At 47.8% G+C, this 20,844-nt stretch overlaps 3 protein-coding genes across 14 annotated transcripts in view; 1 reads left to right on the forward strand and 2 right to left on the reverse strand.

Annotated features, from left to right (window-relative positions):
* Positions 1 to 1,601: 1,601 nt before the first annotated feature.
* On the forward strand, positions 1,602 to 3,813 carry CCDC200 (coiled-coil domain containing 200). The gene is made up of 2 exons (XM_086357509.1): positions 1,602 to 1,694; positions 3,426 to 3,813. The coding sequence occupies exons 1-2, from the start codon at positions 1,602 to 1,604 to the stop codon at positions 3,717 to 3,719; spliced, it is 387 nt and encodes a 128-aa protein (XP_086213635.1). The 3' UTR covers positions 3,720 to 3,813.
* A 4,484-nt stretch (positions 3,814 to 8,297) lies between these two features.
* On the reverse strand, positions 8,298 to 15,159 carry TMEM106A (transmembrane protein 106A). 5 transcript variants are annotated; one of them, XR_015147570.1, is made up of 10 exons: positions 15,111 to 15,159; positions 14,730 to 14,812; positions 14,023 to 14,148; positions 13,710 to 13,936; positions 13,113 to 13,176; positions 11,795 to 11,952; positions 11,096 to 11,236; positions 10,944 to 10,987; positions 10,217 to 10,270; positions 8,298 to 9,718 (listed from the first exon to the last, which is right to left on the reverse strand). XR_015147570.1 is itself a non-coding variant. In XM_086357538.1 (10 exons), exons 4-10 carry the CDS (start codon positions 13,915 to 13,917, stop codon positions 9,598 to 9,600), a joined length of 786 nt encoding a protein of 261 aa, XP_086213664.1. In that variant the 5' UTR covers positions 13,918 to 13,936; positions 14,038 to 14,148; positions 14,730 to 14,812; positions 15,111 to 15,159; the 3' UTR covers positions 8,298 to 9,597. The 5 variants fall into 5 exon arrangements, 3 of the variants coding, with proteins under 3 accessions (XP_086213664.1, XP_086213665.1, XP_086213663.1); XM_086357538.1 differs by having other exon boundaries at positions 11,799 to 11,952; positions 14,038 to 14,148; XM_086357539.1 differs by having other exon boundaries at positions 11,799 to 11,952.
* Positions 15,160 to 15,373: 214 nt separating this feature from the next.
* Positions 15,374 to 20,844, reverse strand: part of NBR1 (NBR1 autophagy cargo receptor) — a 29,035-nt gene continuing 23,564 nt past the window's right edge. For all 8 annotated transcript variants that reach the window (XM_086357525.1, XM_086357530.1, XM_086357528.1 and 5 more), the window contains 2 exons: positions 20,641 to 20,755; positions 15,374 to 17,171 (listed from right to left, as the gene is read on the reverse strand). In XM_086357525.1, coding sequence (XP_086213651.1) covers positions 16,998 to 17,171; positions 20,641 to 20,755 — 289 coding nt within the window. In that variant the 3' untranslated portion in view covers positions 15,374 to 16,997. The remainder of the gene's footprint in view (positions 17,172 to 20,640; positions 20,756 to 20,844) is intronic.

Consider the following 20,844-nt stretch of genomic DNA (forward strand, 5'->3'; position numbering starts at 1 on the left):
GCAAATAGATGGGGAAACAGCGGGAACAGTGGCAGACTTTATTTTTTTGGGCTCCCAAATCAGTGCAGATGGTGATTGCAGCCATGAACTTAAAATATGCTTACTCCTTGGAAGGAAAGTTATGACCAACCTAGACAACATATTGAAAAGCAGAGACATTACTTTGCCACCAAAGTCCATCTAGTCAAGGCTATGGTTTTTCCAGTGGTCATGTACGGATATGAGAGTTGGACTATAAAGAAAGCTGAGTGCCGAAGAATTGATGGTTTTGAACTGTGGTGTTAGAGAAGACCCTTGAGAGTCCCTTGGACTGCAAGGAGATCCAACCAGTCCATCCTAAAGCAGATCAGTCCTGGGGGTTCATTGGAAGGACTGATGTTGAAGCTGAAACTCCAGTACTTTGGCCACCTGATGCAAAGAACTGACTCACTGGAAAAGACCCTGATGCTGGGAAAGATTGAGGGCAGGAGGAGAAGGGGACGACAGAGGATGAGATGGTTGGATGGCATCACCGACTCAATGGACATGGGTTTGGGTGGACTCTGGAAGTTGGTGATGGTCAGGGAGGCCTGGCATGCTGTGGTTCATGGGGTCGCAAAGAGTCAGACATGACTGAGCGACTGAACTGAATCGAACTGAACACTGTGAGGACAGTAACAAGTATTAACTTTCTGGTTTTCCAGGTGAGGAAATGGAGTCTCAGAGAGGTAAGACTGGGCTCAAGTTCAGAAGAAGAGATAGAGGGTTGACTTGAGCCCAGCATATTAAATCCCCAGGACTAGGGTAATTTCTAATAAGCCACCTTGTTGTATTCACAGAGCTCAGACCCCAGTGAAAGTTAGTTGGATTTTTTTTTTAATTAAAAAATTTTTTATGGCTGTGCTGGGTCCTCTTGCTGCACTTGGGCTTTCTCTGGTTGCTGAGAGCTGAGGCTACTCTTTAGTTGTGGTGCACGGGCTTCTTATTGAGGCTGCTTCTCTTGTTATGGAGCACAGGCTCTAGGCTCATGGGTTTCAGTAATTGTGGCACACAGGATTAGTTGCCCCATGGCATGTGGAATCTTTCTGGACAAGGGATCGAACCCATGTCCTCTGCATTGACAGGTGGATTCTTAATCATTGGACCATCATGGAAGTCCTTGCATTTTCTTGACTCAGAACAGGGGGAGGAGATGGAGGACTAAGGGAGGAGGAGAGGGAGAGGTCAGCAGAGGGCCAGATGAAGATGCTGAAATCCTGGTGTGGGTAGGAGAAAACCAGAAAGAAAAGTCAGACCACTTGGGAATTGTCCCTGGGGTCCATTGAAACGCAAAGCTAAGGTGGAAAGGTGTCTTCTACCTGCTCAGGGCCCCGGAGAGAAAGGTGCTTTAAAGATGTTCTCTGGGAGGCTTGGGAGGAACACCTCCCTCCTTCCCATGGCAGGGGAGGGGGGCCTGCCCAGTTGCCCTGGTAGTGGTCACATTGTGAGGTGGTTCTGGTTACAGGCCACAGGGTTGAGGCGAGAGGAGACAGAAGTGGCGGGGGCAGTGGCAGCCTCCTGGGCTCTGCCTGCCCCCACCCCTCTGCCTTTTGTCGCCTCTCCCTTCTGTCACCCTCACTGTCATGGGCAGTGCTTACCACTGGGAGGCCCGGCGGCGGCAGATGGCTTTGGACCGGAAGAGGTGGCTGATGGCCCAGCAGCAGCAGCAAGAGCAGGTGCATGAGAGGGGCCAGGTTCACCAGGGTCCTTCCAGGGATAGGGAGGAGATGGGGAGGGAAGACAGATCCCCAGGAAGCTATTATCCGGTGAATGTTGTTTTGCTTGGAGCTGGAGGAAAGCAAATTCCTTTGATGTCATGGATGTGTGTGTGAGCATTAGGGTGACTCAGCTTTGCAGTTATACTAGGCTGAGGCCTCATGTGGGACTGAGGGGTCAGGCACAGGAGGTTTTAAAGCTGCACTGTGTGATAGGGTGGCTACCAGCCTGTGTGCTATAGCCCTTGAGATGTGGTTAGGAGACTAAGGGGCTGAATTTTAAATTTTACATACATTTATTTAAATATAAATTTAAAAACAAATATCCACTTTACATACTGGCAAAATTTTAAGTATGTTTGGAACAATTTGGGTAAGTAAATCTACTTTCTTGATTGTAAAGTATATGAACTTGAAATATCAAGTTAACTTTGTCAAATTTGCCTTTCTAAAACGAATTTGTTTTACTTTACTTTTGGCTGTGATGGGTCTTCGTTGCTGCATGCAGGCTTTTTCTAGTGCGAGGGCTTCCCATTGCGGTGGCTTCTCTTGTGCGGAGCACAGGCTCTAGGGGCATGGGCTTCAGCATGGCTGGTGGGCTCTAGAGTGCAGGTTCAGAAGTTGTGCACGGGCCTAGTTGTCCCATGGCATGTGGAGTCTTTCTGGACCAGGGATCGAACCCATGCCCCCACAGTGGCAGGTGGATTCTTAACCACTGGACTGCTAGAGAAATCCCTTAATCAAACATTCTTGTTATTATTAATGTATTTATTTACGGTTGTGCTGGGTCTTCCTTGCTGCTGCAGCTTTTCTCTAGTTGTGGAGAGCAGGGACTACTCTCCAGTTTTGGTGCACAGGCTTCCCATTGCAGTGGCTTCTCTTGCTGCAGAGCGCAGGCTTCAGTAGCTGTGGCACATGGGCTCTAGAGCACAGGCTCAATAGTTGTGCTATACGGGCTTAAGTGCTCCTCGGCATGTGGGATCTTCCTGGGTCAGGGATCGAACCGGTGTCACCTGAATTGGCAGGCAGATTTTTTACCATTGAGCCACCAGGGAAGCCCTGCAACCAAACATTTTTTTGAAAAATGTAATGTCTAAATTCAGATGTGCTGTTGAGTATAAAATGCCCTCTGTGTTTTGAAGACTTAGTACAAAAACAAACACTATAAATTATCAATATTATCATATTGAGTTTATGTTTTGGATGTATTGGGTTGAATAAAATACATCGTTATACTTAGTTTTACCTATTTCTTCTTCCTTTGTTATGTGGCTAATAGAAAATTTTAAATTATATATGAAAGTGAAAGCGTTCATCTCCGAATATGGTACCCATTATATTTCTACTGGACAGTGCTGTTTGAGGCATTTGTAAGAGATTATTCTTTACTCTCTGGCACTGCAAACGGCCTTCAGTGCACACAGCTCTCAAGCTAGGAAGTAGGCGGTCAGAGGCTGTGTATACTGGGCAGGGGCTGTGCCAGGGGGCACTGTTGCTATAGAAACAGTTTAGGGTGTGGATGGGTGAGGTGAGATGGCTCAGGCTCCAGGCTCAGGCTTCAACTCCAGGGAGCAGAGACCCTGCAGCCACCTCCGCCTCGGATTCCCTTGTCTTGCTTCCTGCAGTGTCTCTGGCAAGGTGGTGACTGGATGGGGTGGGAGGAGGATTCCACTTGTGGGGGCTTCTTGCCAGGAACTGAAGAAACGCCAAGAAGAGGAACGGCAATGTGAGGAGAAAACCCAGCCACCTCAGGAGTCCCGGCAGGAGTCGCAGCCACCCCTGGCGCAATCACAGTTGCCACCTATGCCACAGCCGCCGCAGGTGCCCCAGCAGCCACCACAGCCGCCTCAGCTAAAGCAGCCAAATGCCCAAGAATGTCTTACTCAGTGCACCTCCAAGTACATCCTCCAGGATTCCCAGAGGCCAGGTCCCCACAAGGACACATACCAAAGAGAGGTGACCAACCCTCATGGTCCTGGTAAGTAAGATGCCCGGCAGTGGGAGGTAGTGAGGAGGGAGTCCCTGGTTAGGGCCCAGATTCCATATTTGGGGGAATCTCCTTTACTTGGGAGTCACTCTCTCTGAGTGGCTTTGTGCCAAGCTAGGGTGGCAGAGAAACCTGCCAACTTCCACAGAGGGTGGCTCAGAAGTTGTCAGTCCCTCCTCTAGGGTGAGGGGGACAGATGGGGGAGGGAGCCAACAGAGGGTGGGAGATGAGTTGTAGGCTTAGCAACAATATCCTGACCCCTGTGGGGTCTGGAACAGGGAAGCACAGGCTGACTTCCTGGTAGAGAATTTTCAGTGTGGGCTGGGTCTGTGCCTTGCCTTAAATAGGGGCCATGGCCTGCCTGGTAAAGAATCCAGCTGTGCCATGTTCCATTCTCAGAACTGCCAGATGAGTAATTGTGCTTTGTTTCCTCATCAGGTGGCAAGAAATCTAGCCCAGATGTGCAAACCAAGTACTCACGATTCACGGTGAGACAGATTCAGAGTGTGAAAGCCAGATAGCTTCTGGCTGTGTGTCTGAGTGTGGTTGAGTGTGAGTGTGGGGGAGTCTAGAAAGGCTTCCTTGGCAGGAGTTGGGAGAGGGGATTGAAGCTGTTCAGTCATTTCTGGATGGCCCATTCCTCCATTCCTTGGCCCATAAGAATGTCTTGGTAGGCCCCATTGCTCAGCACTAAGTGAAGGAGCTGACAGTCTAGTTGGGAAGGCTGGACAGGTACAAAGAAGCAAAATCTAGGGGCTGATTAGGGTAGAGCCAGCTAGGCAGGAGGGAGGTAAGACCTGAAGTAAGAGGTATGGTCTCAGTTAGGATCACCACTCTCTGGTAGCATGACTCACTCTCTGAGCCTCAGCTGCCCATCCATTAAAGGAGAATGATACCAGTTCCACAGTAGAGGTGTCATGAGGACTGGATTAAAAGGGAAGGCATTTGAAGCACTTAGCTTAGTGTCTGACTAATTGTAGACCATCAAACCCAGGAAGACTCTTGAGTGTCTTGGGAATTACATAAAACAGGATGAGCTTTGGAAACGTTTTTTTTTCCTGACACAGGTGCCAAGGATGGGAGAACCCGATCCTAGTCCTTTAAGATGAGGACTGGGCCACTCACTATATTTCAGTTGGATTCCTTTGGCTTCGAAGTAATTAATTAATTAATTATCGCTCAGTCATGTCCGACTTTTTGCAACCCCATGGACTGTAGCCTATCAGGCTCCTCCGTCCATGGGATTTTCCAGGCAAGAGTGCTGGAGTGGATTGCCATTTCCTTCTCCAGGGGATCTTCCCGACCCAGGAATCAAACCTGGGTATCCCGCATTGCAGGCAGACGCTTTACTGTCTGAGCCACCAGGGAAGCCCTTTGGCTTCAAAGGGCTTACTTAATACAGTAAGCAAAAGCAGTGGGCCTGGGAACTGCTGACCTGTTTTGCCTCCTGTCTCTCCTTCTCAGTCAACGAATTACATCCAGCAATGGTGATTCAGAAATAGACCCCAAGATCCCACTGGCCATCAGCAAAAAATCAGATAAGCGACCCGACCTTTTTACCACCCAGCAACACCTCCACTTCAAAAGCCAGTCCCTCCTGATCCACTCTGGCAGAGGAGCTGAGCCAGGAATAAAATGATTTCTTCCTGGAAAGAATCGAAGAGACTGGTCAGGCTCTGTGAGACTGGGATGAGAAGGAGGGGCAGGAAGAGGATGGAGGGAGTGTGGGAAGAAAGTGGAAGGTAAGTCCCTGCTTCTTCAGGCAAAGCCTATGGGAGAACTTGGCTTTGCGCCCCTCAAGTCTACAGCTCCACTACTGGCCCTTATTTAGCAATGTTCGGTCTGTCGGGAGCTCATCGGGTTCATGACTCTCCATCAGCCCAGCCCCCTGGAGGATGCTTACTGAGATTCAGCTGGGGGAGGAAGGGTTGTATCACACCAGAGCAGACCTAGGGCAGTGATAGGAAGAAGTGGCAGACAGGGACCCCCTCCCCCAAGTCCAGCATCAGTCTGGTCCACAGCGGGCACTCCGCTGTTGATGATGAGAGGCAGGGACGGAGATAAAGAACTCAGAGGAAAGCGGGACTGCAGTCTCAGGCACAGGACACCTGACCTTAGGAAGAGGGGGACTCAGTTCACTTCAGTTGCTCAGTTGTGCCCGACTCTTTGCAACCCCATGAATCGCAGCATGCCAGGCCTCCCTGTCCATCACCAACTCCCAGAGTTCACTCAGACTCATGTCCACCGAGTTGGTGATGCCATCCAGCCATCTCATCCTCTGTCGTCCCCTTTTCCTCCTACCCCTAATCCCTCCCAGCATCAGAGTCTTTTCCAATGAGTCAACTCTTTGCATAAGGTGGCCAAAAGTTTCAGCTTTAGCATCATTCCTTCCAAAGAACACCCAGGGCTGATCTCCTTTAGAATGGACTAGTTGGATCTCCTTGCAGTCCAAGGGACTCTCAAGCGTCTTCTCCAACACCACAGTTCAAAAGCATCAATTCTTCGGCGCTCAGCTTTCTTCACAGTCCAACTCTCACATCCATACATGACTACTGGAAAAACCATAGCCTTGACTAGATGGACCTTTGTTGGCAAAGTAATGTCTCTGCTTTGGAATATGCTATCTAGGCTGGTCATAACTTTCCTTCCAAGGAGTAAGCATCTTAATTTCATGGCTACGATCACCATCTGCAGTGATTTTGGAGCACCAAAAAATAAAGTCTGACTGTTTCCACTGTTTCCCCATCTATTTCCCATGAACTGATGGGACCAGATGCCATGATCTTCGTTTTCTGAATGTTGAACTTTAAGCCAACTTTTTCACTCTCCTCTTCGACTTTCATCAAGAGGCTTTCTCGTTCCTCTTCACTTTCTGCCATAAGGGTGGTGTCATCTGCATATCTGAGATTATTGATATTTCTCCTGGAAATCTTGATTCCAGCTTGTGCTTCTTCCAGCCCAGCATTTCTCATGATGTACTCTGCATATAAGTTAAATAAGCAGGGTGACAATATACAGCCTTGACGTACTCCTTTTCCTATTTGGAACCAGTCTGTTGTTCCATGTCCAGTTCTAACTGTTGCTTCCTGACCTGTGTATAGGTTTCTCAAGAGGCTGGTCAGGTGGTCTGGTATTCCCACATCTTTCATAATTTTCCACAGTTTATTGTGATCCACACAATGGCTTTGGCATAGTCAATAAAGCAGAAATATATGTTTTTCTGGAACTCTCTTGCTTTTTTTGATGATCCAGTGGATGTTGGCAATTTGATCTCTGGTTCCTCTGCCTTTTCTAAAACCAGCTTGAACATCAGGAAGTTCACGGTTCACGTATTGTGAAGCCTGGCTTGGAGAATTTTGAGCATTATTTTACCTTGCATGTGCTGCTAAGTCGCTACAGTCGTGTCTGACTCTGTGCGACCCCATAGATGGCAGCCCACCAGGTTCCCCCGTCCCTGGGATTCTCCAGGCGAGAACACCGGAGTGGGCTGCCATTTCCTTCTCCAATGCACCTAGCGTGTGAGATAATTGCAATTGTGCAGTAGTTTGAGCATTCTTTGGCATTGCCTTTCTTTGGGATTGGAATGAAAACTGACCTTTTCCAGTCCTGCGGCCACTGCTGAGTTTTCCAAATTTGCTGGCATATTGAGTGCAGCACTTTCACAGCATCGTCTTTCAGGATTTGGAATAGCTCAACTGGAATTCCATCACCTCCACTAGCTTTGTTCATAGTGATGCTTCCTAAGACCCATTTCACTTCACATTCCAGGATGTCTGGCTCTAGATGAGTGTGAGTGATCACACCATCATGATTATCTTGGTCGTGAAGATCTTTTTTGTACAGTTCTTCTGTGTATTCTTGACAGCTCTTAATACCTTCTGCTTCTGTTAGGTCCATGCCATTTCTGTCCTTTATTGAGCCCATCTTGGTATCTCTAATTTTCTTGAAGAAATCTCTAGTCTTTCCCATTCTGTTGTTTTCCTCTATTTCTTTGCATTGATCGCTTATCGGACTGGCCCCCCTCCTCCCCCAAATCCATAGGCTTCTTCCTCCCTGGGTCTCAGCCTTTCCATGTAGCAGAGACAGGTAAGAGGCTCTAAAGCCCCCAGGTATCCCCCTCCCCACTTCCTGAAACTGACAGGTGGGGGTCCCCAGCCACATCTCCTGTTCTACTCTTTACTGGTAAGGGGGGACGGTGCCTGGGTCCTTTCATTCTAGGATGGCCTTTGGGTGGGAGATTAACACATTCTGGTATTTTTGCCTGGAGAATCCCGTGGACAGAGGAGCCTGGAAGTCTACAGTCCATAGCGTTGCAGAGTGAAACATGACTGCAGTGACTCAGAATGCACAAAGGAACCTCTCAGTGCAGTGTTTCTTGAGAGGAGCACTTGGGGGAAGTATGGGGAGGTGGGGGACACAGAACAAGAATATTAAAGTTGGATGGGACTTCAGAGATACGTAATGAGAGAAAGGGAGAGAAGACAGAGAAGGAGGGCATGTTCCCAAGGGGCTCAGGGACTGGGGAAGAGACCTCGATGCCCACCTGGACATTAAGAAATAGGCTGTGAGACGGGGAGTGTCCACCAGCAGCTCCTTTCCCAATTATAGGAGACGTTTATTTTTCTTTTTTAAACACTGTTAAGTACAGTTTAGTGAATACAATATAAATCCTTTACATTTTCCAAACTCTACACAGCACAAGCTCCAGCCTGGACTTCATGGACTTTCATGCTGTTGCCAGCACCACTTTTACCCCAGTTATTCAGGCATGAAAGTGTGCAAACGGCATGAACTCCTTCCTTCCTCTTGTCCCCTGGTCAGCTAGTCATCAGGTTCTGTCCCCACTTCCCTTTCTCCATCCTTCCTACTTCAACTTTCCCCACTGTCCAAACTCATCTCTCTGCCTGAGTGATAGAAACCATAGTAAAGGCGACTGTGGCACCATCTGACCTGTCTGTGTTCACTCACATAGGCTCAGGGTTGTGACCTCCTTCAATAAATACCTTTTAAAATGACTCTGGCTTTGTCTCTGTTTTTCCTGTGCAGGCCCAGAAGGTGCCAGGTACCTCCCTTCCCTCCTCTCCTTTTGTTCCTGCTGTGCAGAGAATAATATTAATAAAAGTGTTTTATGGAGAAGAGAAGCTTTAGCTGCAGAACAGCTCTGTGTTCCTGGGGACCCAGACCATCTATAACCAGGAAGGAGGCAGAGCCAAAGGGCCTTGGCCAAAGGGTGGGCAACAAGTTACCAGGAGAGAAGCAGGCCATCACCAACGATCTGTCACGTGACCAAAGCAAAAGGCCCTGGGGACAGCATGGGCTGATCCCTAAGTCATTCTCATCACTGGGTGGAGAACTGGAAAAGGATCCATGGAGTCAAACCAGATAAAATGAACGCTTTCTCTGCATTCAGGCAGGAAGAAGGTCTTCCCTGGAGGAATCAGGCAACCAAGGTGCTCAGCATAGGAAGGTGGGTGCTGCTCCATGCCTCTGAGGCAGCTGAGGAAACGCTGGGTCAGACTTTGCTCAAGACACAACCAGAGGCCTCTGGTGCTGGCCTCTAGAAGAATCAGGCTTCTGATCCTGTAGAAATCAGAGAGGGTGTGTGTGTGTATTTGTGTGTGTGACAGACAGAGAGAGAGAGACACTGTGTGTATGGGTGTATGTGTGAGAGAGAGACAGTGTGTAGGGATGTATGAGTGTATATGAAGTTAACTTCCACAGGAAGCTTCCTCTGCTGGGGGTGCATGGTGTGGGGAGGGTATGATAAAGCAGGGTTTTTCCTTTGGCAAAGTCACTATGGTCCTACTGGGCACCACGGAGTTGTGGGAAGTATAGATTGGGCCGGCAGGCGACTGGAGCTTGAGAGCAGCGGACAGGTCACGGCGGGTGAGAGACCAGCAAGTGGGGCACAGACGTGTTTCCCCTGCAGTCCACATATTCATAGCTCTGGAAGACCAGCTGCTCGGAACGGCTCAGGTAGGAATAGGTCAGGGTGCCCCTGGGGAGGAAAAGCAGGCTTTGATGCTGTGTCTGGGAGGAAGAGGAAAGCCTTGGCCTTGCTCTGTTCTCTCGGGAGGGCTGGCTTCCTGCTCTGTCATGGCTCCTGGGACAGCTGCCCCATCCGGGTCCCGGGCAGCTCCGTGGGTGTCACATCAACAGCTCAGAAGCAAAGTGGACCCTAGAGGAAGGGCTGGATCTGCCACTATCAAGAGCCAACAGATACATGGAGTCAACTTGGATGACTTCCTTCCCACTAGGGGGAGCTGGAGGCAGGAGGTGGGGGAGCGGGTACTTCCCTGGTGGTCCAGGGGCTGTGATTCTGAGCTTCCCATTCAGGGGACGCAAGTTCAATCCCTGGTCAGGGAACTAGAGTCCACATGCCACAACTAAATATCCCGCATGCTTAACCTAAGACCCAACAAAGCCAAAATAAATAACTATTAAAAAAAAAAAAAGAAGTGGGAGAGGGGATACCAGGGCTTCAAATCCTACTTACTGGATGTACAAAAGCACGTGGTGGACTTTGATTTCCAGCCAGGTACAGATTTTGCTGAGAAAGACAGAGAGGAAGAACATGGGACCACATTTCACACTGAGCAGCCTGTCAGTTCAGAGGAGACCTGCAGTCCCAGGCCCCTGGCCTCCTTTCATGGGGAGGGCAAGGACCCAGGCCACTCCCACCCCTTCCAGCTCCCTCTGCCTAAGGTGAGCACTTCACTCCCCCAACCCCCACTGGCTTGGCCCAGGCATGTGCTGGTCGTTCCCTTAGTAGAAGGCAGCGAGTCAGGCTGAAGAGCCCAAAGTCAATTATTGTAAAAGTGAAAGTGAAAGTCGCTCAGTTGTGTCCAACTCTGCGACCCCATGGACTTGTACAGTCCATGGAATTCTCCAGGCCAGAATACTGGAGTGGGTAGCCTTTCTATTCTCCAGGGGATCTTCCCAACCCAGGGATTGAACCCAGGTCTCCTGCATTACAGGCAGATTCTTTACCAAGTGAGCCACAAGGGAAGTCCCATATATTGTAAGGATTAACCCAATTCTAGCCTGGTTTTCATTCCAATCCTGCTCCAAACAGGGGCCCTGAACACTTGCACACTGCAGTCTTGGCCATAAGTGTGCAGGCTGAATGCAGGGTTGCTAAGCAATCAAGAAATCTGGTGGGGGTTCAAACTGGGTTTCCAACCAGGAAGGAGGTGAGCGAGAAGAGATCAAGGGCTACTTACTATGTGTTTTCATCATTTATCCTATTGGTCACTGCATAAAACATCTGTCAACCAAATGGTCATAGGGTTAGCCCCAGCTGCAGCTGCCCCCTTCCTCCCACCTGTGTCCACACACTTGTGGGGTGTGGGGCTGGCCAGCGAGAGGGAGTCACCTGTTCACTGGCCAAAGGGCCGATGTGGAGAAGGAGGCTGTGAGAGACCTGTCCCACCACGAGGGACAGGTGCAGAACCTCGATGGTCAGCTGGGTCACAGTGATAGGGCAGTAATTGTTATTGGAGATATTCAAGATACTCTGGGGAGGAAGACAGGGAAAGGGAGGGGTGAGAGTAACCATCCTTGGCAAGAAGAAGTCAAACAGTTTAAAAAAAACCCCAGCCTGATTGAGCCCCACCCCAGTGAGAGCTTCAGCTGCTGGGGCACCAGTGCCAGACCCCTTGGAGGGGTCACCGTTAACTAAGACCGTAAAAGTGAAAGTATTAATCGCTCAGTCTTTTCCAACTCTTTGTGACCCACGGACCAGGCTCCTCTGTCCATGGAGTTCTCCAGGCAAGAATACTGGGACATTAAGCTGTCTCAAAATCCAGTCTCACCCCGCAAGGCTCTTTCTGTTCCCCTGCCCACCTGGAAAGTCTCAGGCATACCACTCCCTAATACTGCTCTGGCCTCAATTCTAACCTCTCACGGTTCCAATCCTACACAATCTCTTAGGGGCTTCTCCCCAGGCTTCTGACATCCTCTGAGTGCCATAAGATCCCTGGCTACCCATGTCCAGGGTCAGAACATGGGACAACGGCTTCAGAGGAGTGGTGCCTGGAAGGTGGGGTCGGAGTCCAGGGGCACAGGCACCCACCCACCGTTATGTTGAGGTAGACATTGGCCTCATCAGTGGCCACCGTGGAGGAGTTGAGGCCCACAGGCTGCACGGCGATTGTCCGGGGAAACAGGAAAAAGATGATGAGGGAGGAGGTCACCAGGCAGATGGACACTGCCAGGAACACGGAGAGTTTCCTGTGGGAAAGCAGGACCCGGGTAGGGAAGTGGAGAAGTCTGGACACAGAAGCAACCTGGCCAGGTGTGTTCAGATACTCTTCTCTGTACACAAGGCTCTCCTCTGAGTTCCCCCCACAACTGGACACTTAGCTCCTCAGGTGTGGAGGACCAGCCTAGAGTCAGGGGTGGCCCAGAGTGGGGAGAAGCACAGGACTGAGAAGCCAGCAACTTGGTGTCCATCCCCAGCTCTCTGTACCCACTGGCCCAGTAACTCTGAACAACCCATTTAACTGCCCTAAGCCTCAGTTTCCTTGTCTATAAAATGGAGGTAATTCATTGTACCTAACCTACCTCATACAATCTGTTATAGGCTAATTCAGGAAAAGCCACCAATTCCTGGTCCTGGTGCATAGTCAAAGGCTAAACCAATGCCAGCTATAATCACTGGAAGAAGTCTACATGAATTTTGAGAGTTCTGAATTTTAATACTCATATTCAGAACCAGACATCATCTGTCCATCTAATTCAAAATTGTAATACCCATTAAAGAGACTGCACCTTGGTAGCACCTTCTAAGGGGCACTGCCAGATTTGGACTCTGATGCAGTGGTCGGGGAGGGCTGGGTGGTGGCTCCCAGATGGAAGCTGAGGACCCTGGGAGGAAGAGCTGAAGGGATTCATGTCAAACGACCCAGATGACAAAGAGTCACAGGCCCCCACAGTGAAACTCAGGGCTGCCTCTGAGGTTCTGAAGGGTCCCAGGTCAGGGAGGAGCTGGCTTTCCATCTCTATGGGGAAGAGAACAAGCAGCTCTGAACTGCCATAGCAAAGGAAGTTCTTAGGAAAAATCACTTCCCCAAACCAATGGCAACCTCCTCCATCCTGGAAGGACTTGCAGAGTCAAGAGGTCCTCTCTGTCTTCAAAAGGGAGCCATGCTTCTTGGAAGCAGTGATCCTTTGGATACCAACTGACCTCAGGTGGTCTGCTGCGCCCTGAGATTCTTTAACTAGGAAAATCTGTGGAAACAGGGTACTAATATGTCTGAGCCCAGTGAGGCTCAGGCTTTTGGAGGAGAACCAATGGAGAAAATTTAGTAGAGGAGGGCACATTGGGATGACCAAGAGGAATTGCCCCCACGGGCAATGCCTGCAGAACTCGGGTAGGAAGAGGGGCTTACGTGTGCCTGGGCTTCAGCCTCTGGTCCCCATAGGGGATAAGGGCCACCAGCTGCTTCTCTAGCTCTGTAGAGAGAAAGAGGGTAAGGAGGGCCACGAAGTGTTCATGCCAAGTTTCCTGTACCAGCCTGCGAGAAGCACCCCTCCATCCCACAGAGCAGTCTCAGAAGCATGCTATCTCTGACCCAGGGCAGGACTGGGGACACTGGCTGTTGGCAGCTCAGATTTGCCATCTCTCGAATGGAGGTGAGATTTTCATTAACATGGGTGAAGAATTTCTGCAAGTCACCATAAGTCAGAAAAGCCCAGTTTCTTAGGAGAGGTCATGGTAACTTCCTGAATCCTACGGCAGGGTTGCTAAGGAAGCAGAGAGGCTGGAAATCCCCTGGGGTTGGGTGGTACAACCAGGGCAGGAGGAAGGTCTCTGCAGAGAGCCCAGGGAGGGTTAGAATCTCCCTGGGCCAGCCTGAAACTGGGGGACTAGGAGCTGGACTACCTAACACCATCCAGGGAGACTCAAAGGGGCCTGGCGCTGGCCAGCTGGCTGTTAAGAGCCTTTCCTGGATCCCAGGCTACTTCCAGAGCCTGCGGCTACTCACCTCGAGGAATCTCCCCACTGCCCTGGCAGGTGGGACAAGTTACAAAGCCAGCACCAGCAGCCCTTTCACAAGGCACACAGGAACAGAAAGGCCTGCTGTTGCCCATGCTGGAGTAGCTGGCAGCCTTGCTGCCAAAGGCTGGGTTGGGGGGCAGGATCAATTTGTTCTCATCTTTCTGAGAGGCCAGCTGGGAGAATGTCTCACCCATTGTTCAGGGGTATTTTTCACTGATGAAAAAAGAACAAAATTCAGTTAGCGTGGATGCTGGGTGTCACTGTGGTTTTAAGTCTTTGAGACTGGCAAGGGGCCCCACCACAATTTCAGCAACCTCAAGCCTAAGAAAGTGAAGGTATGGAAATTCAAGCAGTTAACACGGTGGCTCTCAGATCAGGAATCTCTGCATTTCAACTCCTCTCTTTATAGTAGGACAGCTCAATTCCTGAGAGGGAAAAGCAAAGCAGAGGTTATTTCACTTTAAGGGACTTTCATAAGTGAAAGCGGAGCACTTATTTTGTTCTGGAAAAGTTGCTGAGCTGTCACTGATTACCAAGGAAGGAAGTTAGATAGGGCTGGCTTGGGGGCAGCAGCCAGGAGAATCCCTTCATCCTTTGAGACAAGGGATTCTGAAGATGTCTCTCCAGTACCCCAGGGGCAGAAATGCCTGAGGTCTCCCAGCCTGGGTGTAGAAGGAAAGCTTCCATTCCTGAACCTGGGCAGGTACTGGTGTAATAGGGAGGTATGGATTCTTTGGAACAAGAAAGAAAAAGGAAGCTAGACTGGCCACAGATGTGGCTTAAAAACCCCCTAAAAAGGTCGTGGAAGGGAGCATAAACCTCTTCTATGTTGCTTTCTGAGTTGGGATGGGAAAGAATGTCTGGGGGAGGAGCAACGTCTGGGTAAGTCCTTTAAGAGGAAGAACTGAGGCTAAAAATCTAGATTCTCCCCTCAAGAGTGGAGTCAAATGAATGGGTATCCTGAGCTGAACTCTGACCTTCGGGGCTAAAATAAAATGAGCCTCACCTGGCTTAGGTCTGAGATCCCGGGCTCCTCTCAGCTGCCAGAGGACGAGAGATTTTTGGAGTACGTAATTTGGGGACGAGAGCCTGTAAGGGAAGGGTGGTTCCAGAGTCCTTGGGGAAGCGAATGCCCCGTTGGGGCAGGTGGGGAGCCGCGATTGCGGCCTACCTATAGCCCCAGCTGCTTTACGCCCTACTCTGAAGCTGGGCGTGGACTGAGAGGCTGGGATTTCATCGAAAGAGGATTTTAAGTCCCATCAGACACCCCGAGAGACCGTTAGCAGAGCTCGGTACCTGCGTGTTGGGCTAGGAGGAGGAGGCACAGGAGGGGCCTGGGCCCTTGTCTCCCAGAGGAAAAGTAAAGGAATTTCTCAAAGCGCCTTACCCTCGGGCGACCGCGGCGACAGAAACGCCTGCAAAGTAGAACCGAAACTGCGGGAGCCGGGGTCTCGCCCCAACCTTTGATTCAAAGCCTTGGGAGGCTCCGCCCCGGCTCCTCCGAACCCTCCCTGCCAGGGCCCGCCCCCTCCCTGCCAGGGCCCGCCCCCTCCCTCCCAGGGCCCGCCTCTCTGAACACAGCGGCCAGAACGTTTCTCAGCTCTTCAAGGACCACGCGAGGTCCTGGACGAAGGTACCAGCCAGGGCAGGTAAGAGTTTCAAAGTTTATTTCACCATTCTTTAAGCGGTTACGTACAAGTACAATGGGACAGACGACTGGACCCTTACAATACGACTCAGATGGTCAAGACAGATCCCGTCCCAAATCAACCCCCAATTAATTACACACAACCGGCCGCTCAGCCTCTACCCAGAAGGCTCCATAAAAACGTTTTAAATAACGAACAGCCTGGTTGGCTTGCAGTCTGAATCCTGGCCTATTTAATAGTATTCAGGAGTTATACTGTAAATAAACATCATTATGGCTAATGATTACATCATCATTCATTGTAATACCAACCAGGTTATATAATACTATTATCCTTCCCCCTTCGGGCTGGGGCGGGGGGGGGGGGGGGGGGGGGTCAGATTTCTTCTTTTTCTGCAAGCAGTTTTTATGACTAAAATCTTTAGTGTTTTTTGTTACCTCTTTACCAGCTGTACCCAAGACTCCTTTCTATAACCAGAGTGAGGACTTTGGACCTTTGTAAGCAAGCTCTTTCCCCACTCACCCTGGGGTTAAATTAAACCAAAACTTTTTTCTGTGAGTTTGCTCCCCATCCAAGTTTTGTAAAACAGCCTCTTTTTCTTGTTCTAAGTTCTCTTGAACAGATTTCAAACATTCAAGAGACATTCAGGACTTCCTGAATCCCATTTCAAAGCCTCACACCCACTCATCTGCCTGCACCTGAATTTTACTGAGATTCACATAATAAAGTTCAGTTTTCTCATGTTTCTATACAGCCCTTGCCCACTCTACTGTAAATAAGACCTGCCCCCTGACATAAAGAAAAAAGGTAACTGTTAAATTTACTTTTTCCTTTAATAGAAGAGTTTTCTTTCCTTCTTTATAGGATTAGCAAAATATTTCACACTACCTAAATTTTTTCCCTTAAATAAAATACAAATGTATGCAAAACTGCTACAACAGACACTGTTCAACAGGTGCTGGTGGGTTAATTAGCACACTCCCCGCTCCTTACTCAGAAGTGCAGAGACGTGGAAGGTGGATATACTTCAACGCATCAGTGGGGTCTTTAGAAAACAACAGTGCTGATTTCCGAGACTTGCAGAGAAATGACTTTCTACTTGAAACGGGAAGAGTAACAAAATTCCTATCATGTTCTAGGTGTCATTTTAATACCACATAGCTATTTAAGCTTGGGATAGGTTAGAGAAATTATGAGAATAATTCTGGAAAACAACTTCCAAGGTTAATTCCTTTTAAAAACTGACAACAGATATCCCCATAAAAACATCCACGTTAAGCAAAGAAAAATACTCAACTTCAGTACAAGCAGAAAGAAAAATGGTTCTATAGGAAGTTTAAGTTATACTCTTCAGTGCACTAAAACAGAGAAAGGAGCTTTATCCAAATCAACTGAAAAATGCTCTTCCTACAATTCACCTAATGTCTACTGTGAAAATTTAAGTTCTGGTTTTTGATTTGCTCCAAAAAATACTGCAATGGCAGGTACTGTCTGGATAGTTCAATGATGGGCTCTATTATAGATTCATCAGATTAAAAAATAAGCAAGGGTCTCTACCCCATGCCCCAACAGAATAAAGATCATCTCTGAGCAGCAGGCAAAGTTATTTAATACGAGGCCACTCCTCAGTAGCGGTGGCTGTACCAGTCGTTGTTGTTGACCTGAAGGAGTTCTGTCACCACCTGCAGGATGTTGTAATTGTGTTTCTTCAGCAGCCTTAGGTTCAACTGCCTGTCACAGAATCCCATTTCAAAGAGATGGGCCATCAGGGCTGCTGTCTGATCTTCAGAAACTATTGGCTGTGTAGAGTCAAGAAAAGCAGAAAAACAGTTTCAGTAAAAATCTGTATTATTTTGTTGAGTAATTCTAATCTTTCCAGATTTATTCAAAACACTAGGTAATTAGGTGCAAGACTATGGCACTCCTGTCCACCCAATACCAATGGGTCTTTTGAGGGGATAAGAAGGACTGGGAAAACTCTATTTTGGATGAGGTATGTTTGTATCCCAAACCAGGTAACAAATGAACTGTCTTTAGAACTAGATGAAGGAAGAGATGCAAACACACTCTGGAAAACCTGTGAAGATAAAGGTGATCATGATGATGGGCCAAGGAGAAGAAGAGCTGTTACTAGAAAAAAGTCTGGGAAATTTAATCAAATACGCAAAGGAGCTGGACCAGAAACTGCTCAGGAAATGATATCCTGGGCAACCTTCTTGGCTTTTTTTTTTTTTTAAATAAAGAATAGCAATTCTTTATTGCTAATTTACTTAATCTTTTATTTTTACTTTCCTCTTTGGACCAAGCTCATAACCTTCCTAAATCCTCCGAATACTTGGAACACCCTCTTATTTACTTAACAGCTGTGTTGAGTACCAATTTTCTTATCAAAAAAAAAAAAAGAGAGAGACACAGGTTAGCTAGTATTTTGCAGGTGTTTGAGTGGATTAAAGCTCAACATTCAGAAAACTAAGATCATAGCATCCAGTCCCATCACTTTATGGCAAATAGATGGGGAAACAGTGGAAACTGTGGCTGACTTTATTTCTCTGGGCTCCAAAATCACTGCAGATGGTGACTGCAGCCATGAACTTAAAAGACGCTTACTCCTTGGAAGGAAAGTTATGACCAACCTAGACAGCATATTAAAAAGCAGAGACATTACTTTGTCAACAAAGGTCCGTCTAGTCAAGGCTATGGTTTTTCCAGTAGTCATGTATGGATGTGAGAGTTGGACCATAAAGAAAGCTGAGTGCTGAAGAACTGATGCTTTTGAACTGTGGTGTTGGAAAAGACTCTTTAGAGTTCCTTGGACTGCAAGGAGATCCAACCAGCCCATCCTAAAGAAGATTAGTCCTGAGTGTTCGTTGGAAAGACTGATGTTGAAGCTGATACTCTAATACTCTGGCCACCTGATGCAGAGAATTGACTCATTTGAAAAGACCCTGATGCTGGGAAAGACTGAGGGCAGGAGGAGAAGGGGACGACAGAGGATGAGATGGTTGGATGGCATCACTGACTCAATGGACATGAGTTTGAGTAAACTCTGGGAGTTGGTGATGGACAGGGAGGCCTGGCGTGCTGCAGTTCATGGGGTCACAAAGCATCGGACACAACTGAGCAACTGAACTGAATGGATTAGGAAAAGAAAGCATGTCAATATGTTGAGCACTGTCTCTGGTATTTCTCTCTTCTACTGTTCCCTTCTATTTCAGAGTAAGTTATCCATCCTCCTTTCCAGGTTAATCCTGAATGAACCTTACTTTGTATCTCATTACCTCTCGTCACCTCGGAAACATTTTTCTACTAATTAACCTCTCTCATTTTGATTGTTAACTTCCTTTGCTACTGGCTCACCTTTAAAAATGTCTCCCTCCACATTACACGTCCCAGCTTTCACTCTCCTTTTCCCTTTGTATAGTCCAGCTATCTGAAAGTGAGGCACAGTTGTACTCTTCAAGTCCTCTCTGCTCCTTCACACTCCTCTGCAGCACCTGACACTGCTGGCCATGCCCTCCTCATTAAAACTCCCTTCCCTAAGCTCCAGCGTAGAACTCCCTTCCCTTCCTCATTCTCCTCCTAGTTCTCAGTCTTCTTTGCAGAGCACTCTTTCTTTCCATGATCCTTAGAGGCTGCTCCTTCCTTTATCCATTCTTCCTGGAAAATTTTATCTAATCTGTGGCTCCTGTTTTATCTTGTACATAAATGACTTCATTTCCAGGCCAAACTTCTTTTCTCTGTAATTCAAATGTATAAATCCAACTATACTCTGGATAAATTGACCTGGGTCTCAAATTCAACACCAGTCCCAAACCGACTCGATTTTCTTTTCCTCCTGCCCAAATATACCCTTCTTATATATCCTCTCTTAATGAATGTTTCACTGACTACCTAAACCAGAAACTTTCTACCCTTATGGCCTCCAAGTTCTGCCATTTCTATTTCTCTTCTACCTTTCTTTTCTTCTTACACGTGGATTCTCAGCTGGATTTCTTAAGGCTCCCTCAGCCTCCACACTATGGAGGAGTGGAGTGATCTTACAAAGAACAAATCTGATCATGTTAATTACTTCCCTAAAATCCTTCAGAGGCTGCCCACAGGTTCTAAAATAAAATCCAAATCACTTAACACAGCATCCCACCTACATCACTGGTCTTTTCTTTTCTTTCTCTTCTCAGAACAAATTTACCTTCCAGGCTCACATTTCCAGAGCTACTGTCTGTCTACCCTTTCTGACTCTGATTCCTAGCAAACACTTTTAGGATGACTTCAGGCATCATCTACCAGGAAGCCTTCCTGTGCTGCACTGTGGGGCCAATTATCAGATTAAGGTGTTCCACCGGTCTGAGAAAACTGGCATAGTATCTTACACTGCACAATAAATGTGTGTTTTTTTTTTAATTAGATGAAAGATTCCTTAAATTCTATAGTGCTTTGCAATTTTCAAAAGTTTCATAGACAAACGTCTGTTTACTTCACTTGTTTCCCACCACTTTGGGCAGGAACTAGTGTCTGATTCCTCTTGTAGCACTAGCACCTGGGAGAGCTCCACACACATACTAGGTCTGCAACAAACATTAGGTCTTTTTTCTTTCCTCTCTAAACTTAGCCAAAGTCATGTAAGAGGAAAGTGGCCAAGTCTTTGTGTTTTAATCAAAGACTAAGTTTTGTGATACATATATCCAATGGAATTACTGAGCCATAAAAAGGAACGAATCTGAGGCAGTTTTAGAGAGATGGATGAACCTAGAGCCTGTTATCCAGAGTGAAGTCAGAAAGAGGAAAACAAATATCGTATATTAACACATATATGTGGACTCTAGAAAGATGGTACTGATGAACCTATGTGTAGGGCAGGAACAGAGACGCAGACACAGAGAACAGACTTATGGAAGGAGAGGGTGAGACAAATTGAGAGCAGCACTGAAACATGTATGTCATCATATTAAGAAACATACATAGCTAGTGGGAAGCTGCTGTATAGCACAGGGAGTTCAACCTGGTGACAACCTAGAAGCGTAGGATGGGATGGGGGAATGGGAGGGAGGTCCAAGAGAGAGGGGACATACATGTACTTATGGCTGATTCTTGGCTGCTACACGGCAGAATCCAACACACATTGTAAAGCAATTATCCTCCAATTAAAAGAAGACTAAACTTGAAGCTCATGCTTTCTATAATGATGTGCGACTCTCTCCAGCCCAGGCAGATGCCACTGTTTTCACTAGTGACTTGGATTTGGTTCAGGAAAATAAAACATACACTGACCTGTGCGGTGACTGGTGGTCCAGCAAACAAGGCCTTGTATGCAGAGGCAGCAACAGACAAAGCCCCCTTTACCAGTCCTCCAGCAATGCTGTTCCCGTGATGGTGGTGGTGGTGCCTGAGGAGGAAAGCCAAGTTATCTCCCTAAGAAACACTAATTATTATCTTCCTACAAGATAATCTGGGTTCTCATTCTGGAAAGGAAAT

This window comes from Bos grunniens, chromosome 19, assembly GCF_055505025.1.
Source record: "Bos grunniens cultivar Pamir isolate PY7600 chromosome 19, Bosgru_T2T1.0, whole genome shotgun sequence".
Classification (NCBI taxonomy): domain Eukaryota; kingdom Metazoa; phylum Chordata; class Mammalia; order Artiodactyla; family Bovidae; genus Bos; species Bos grunniens.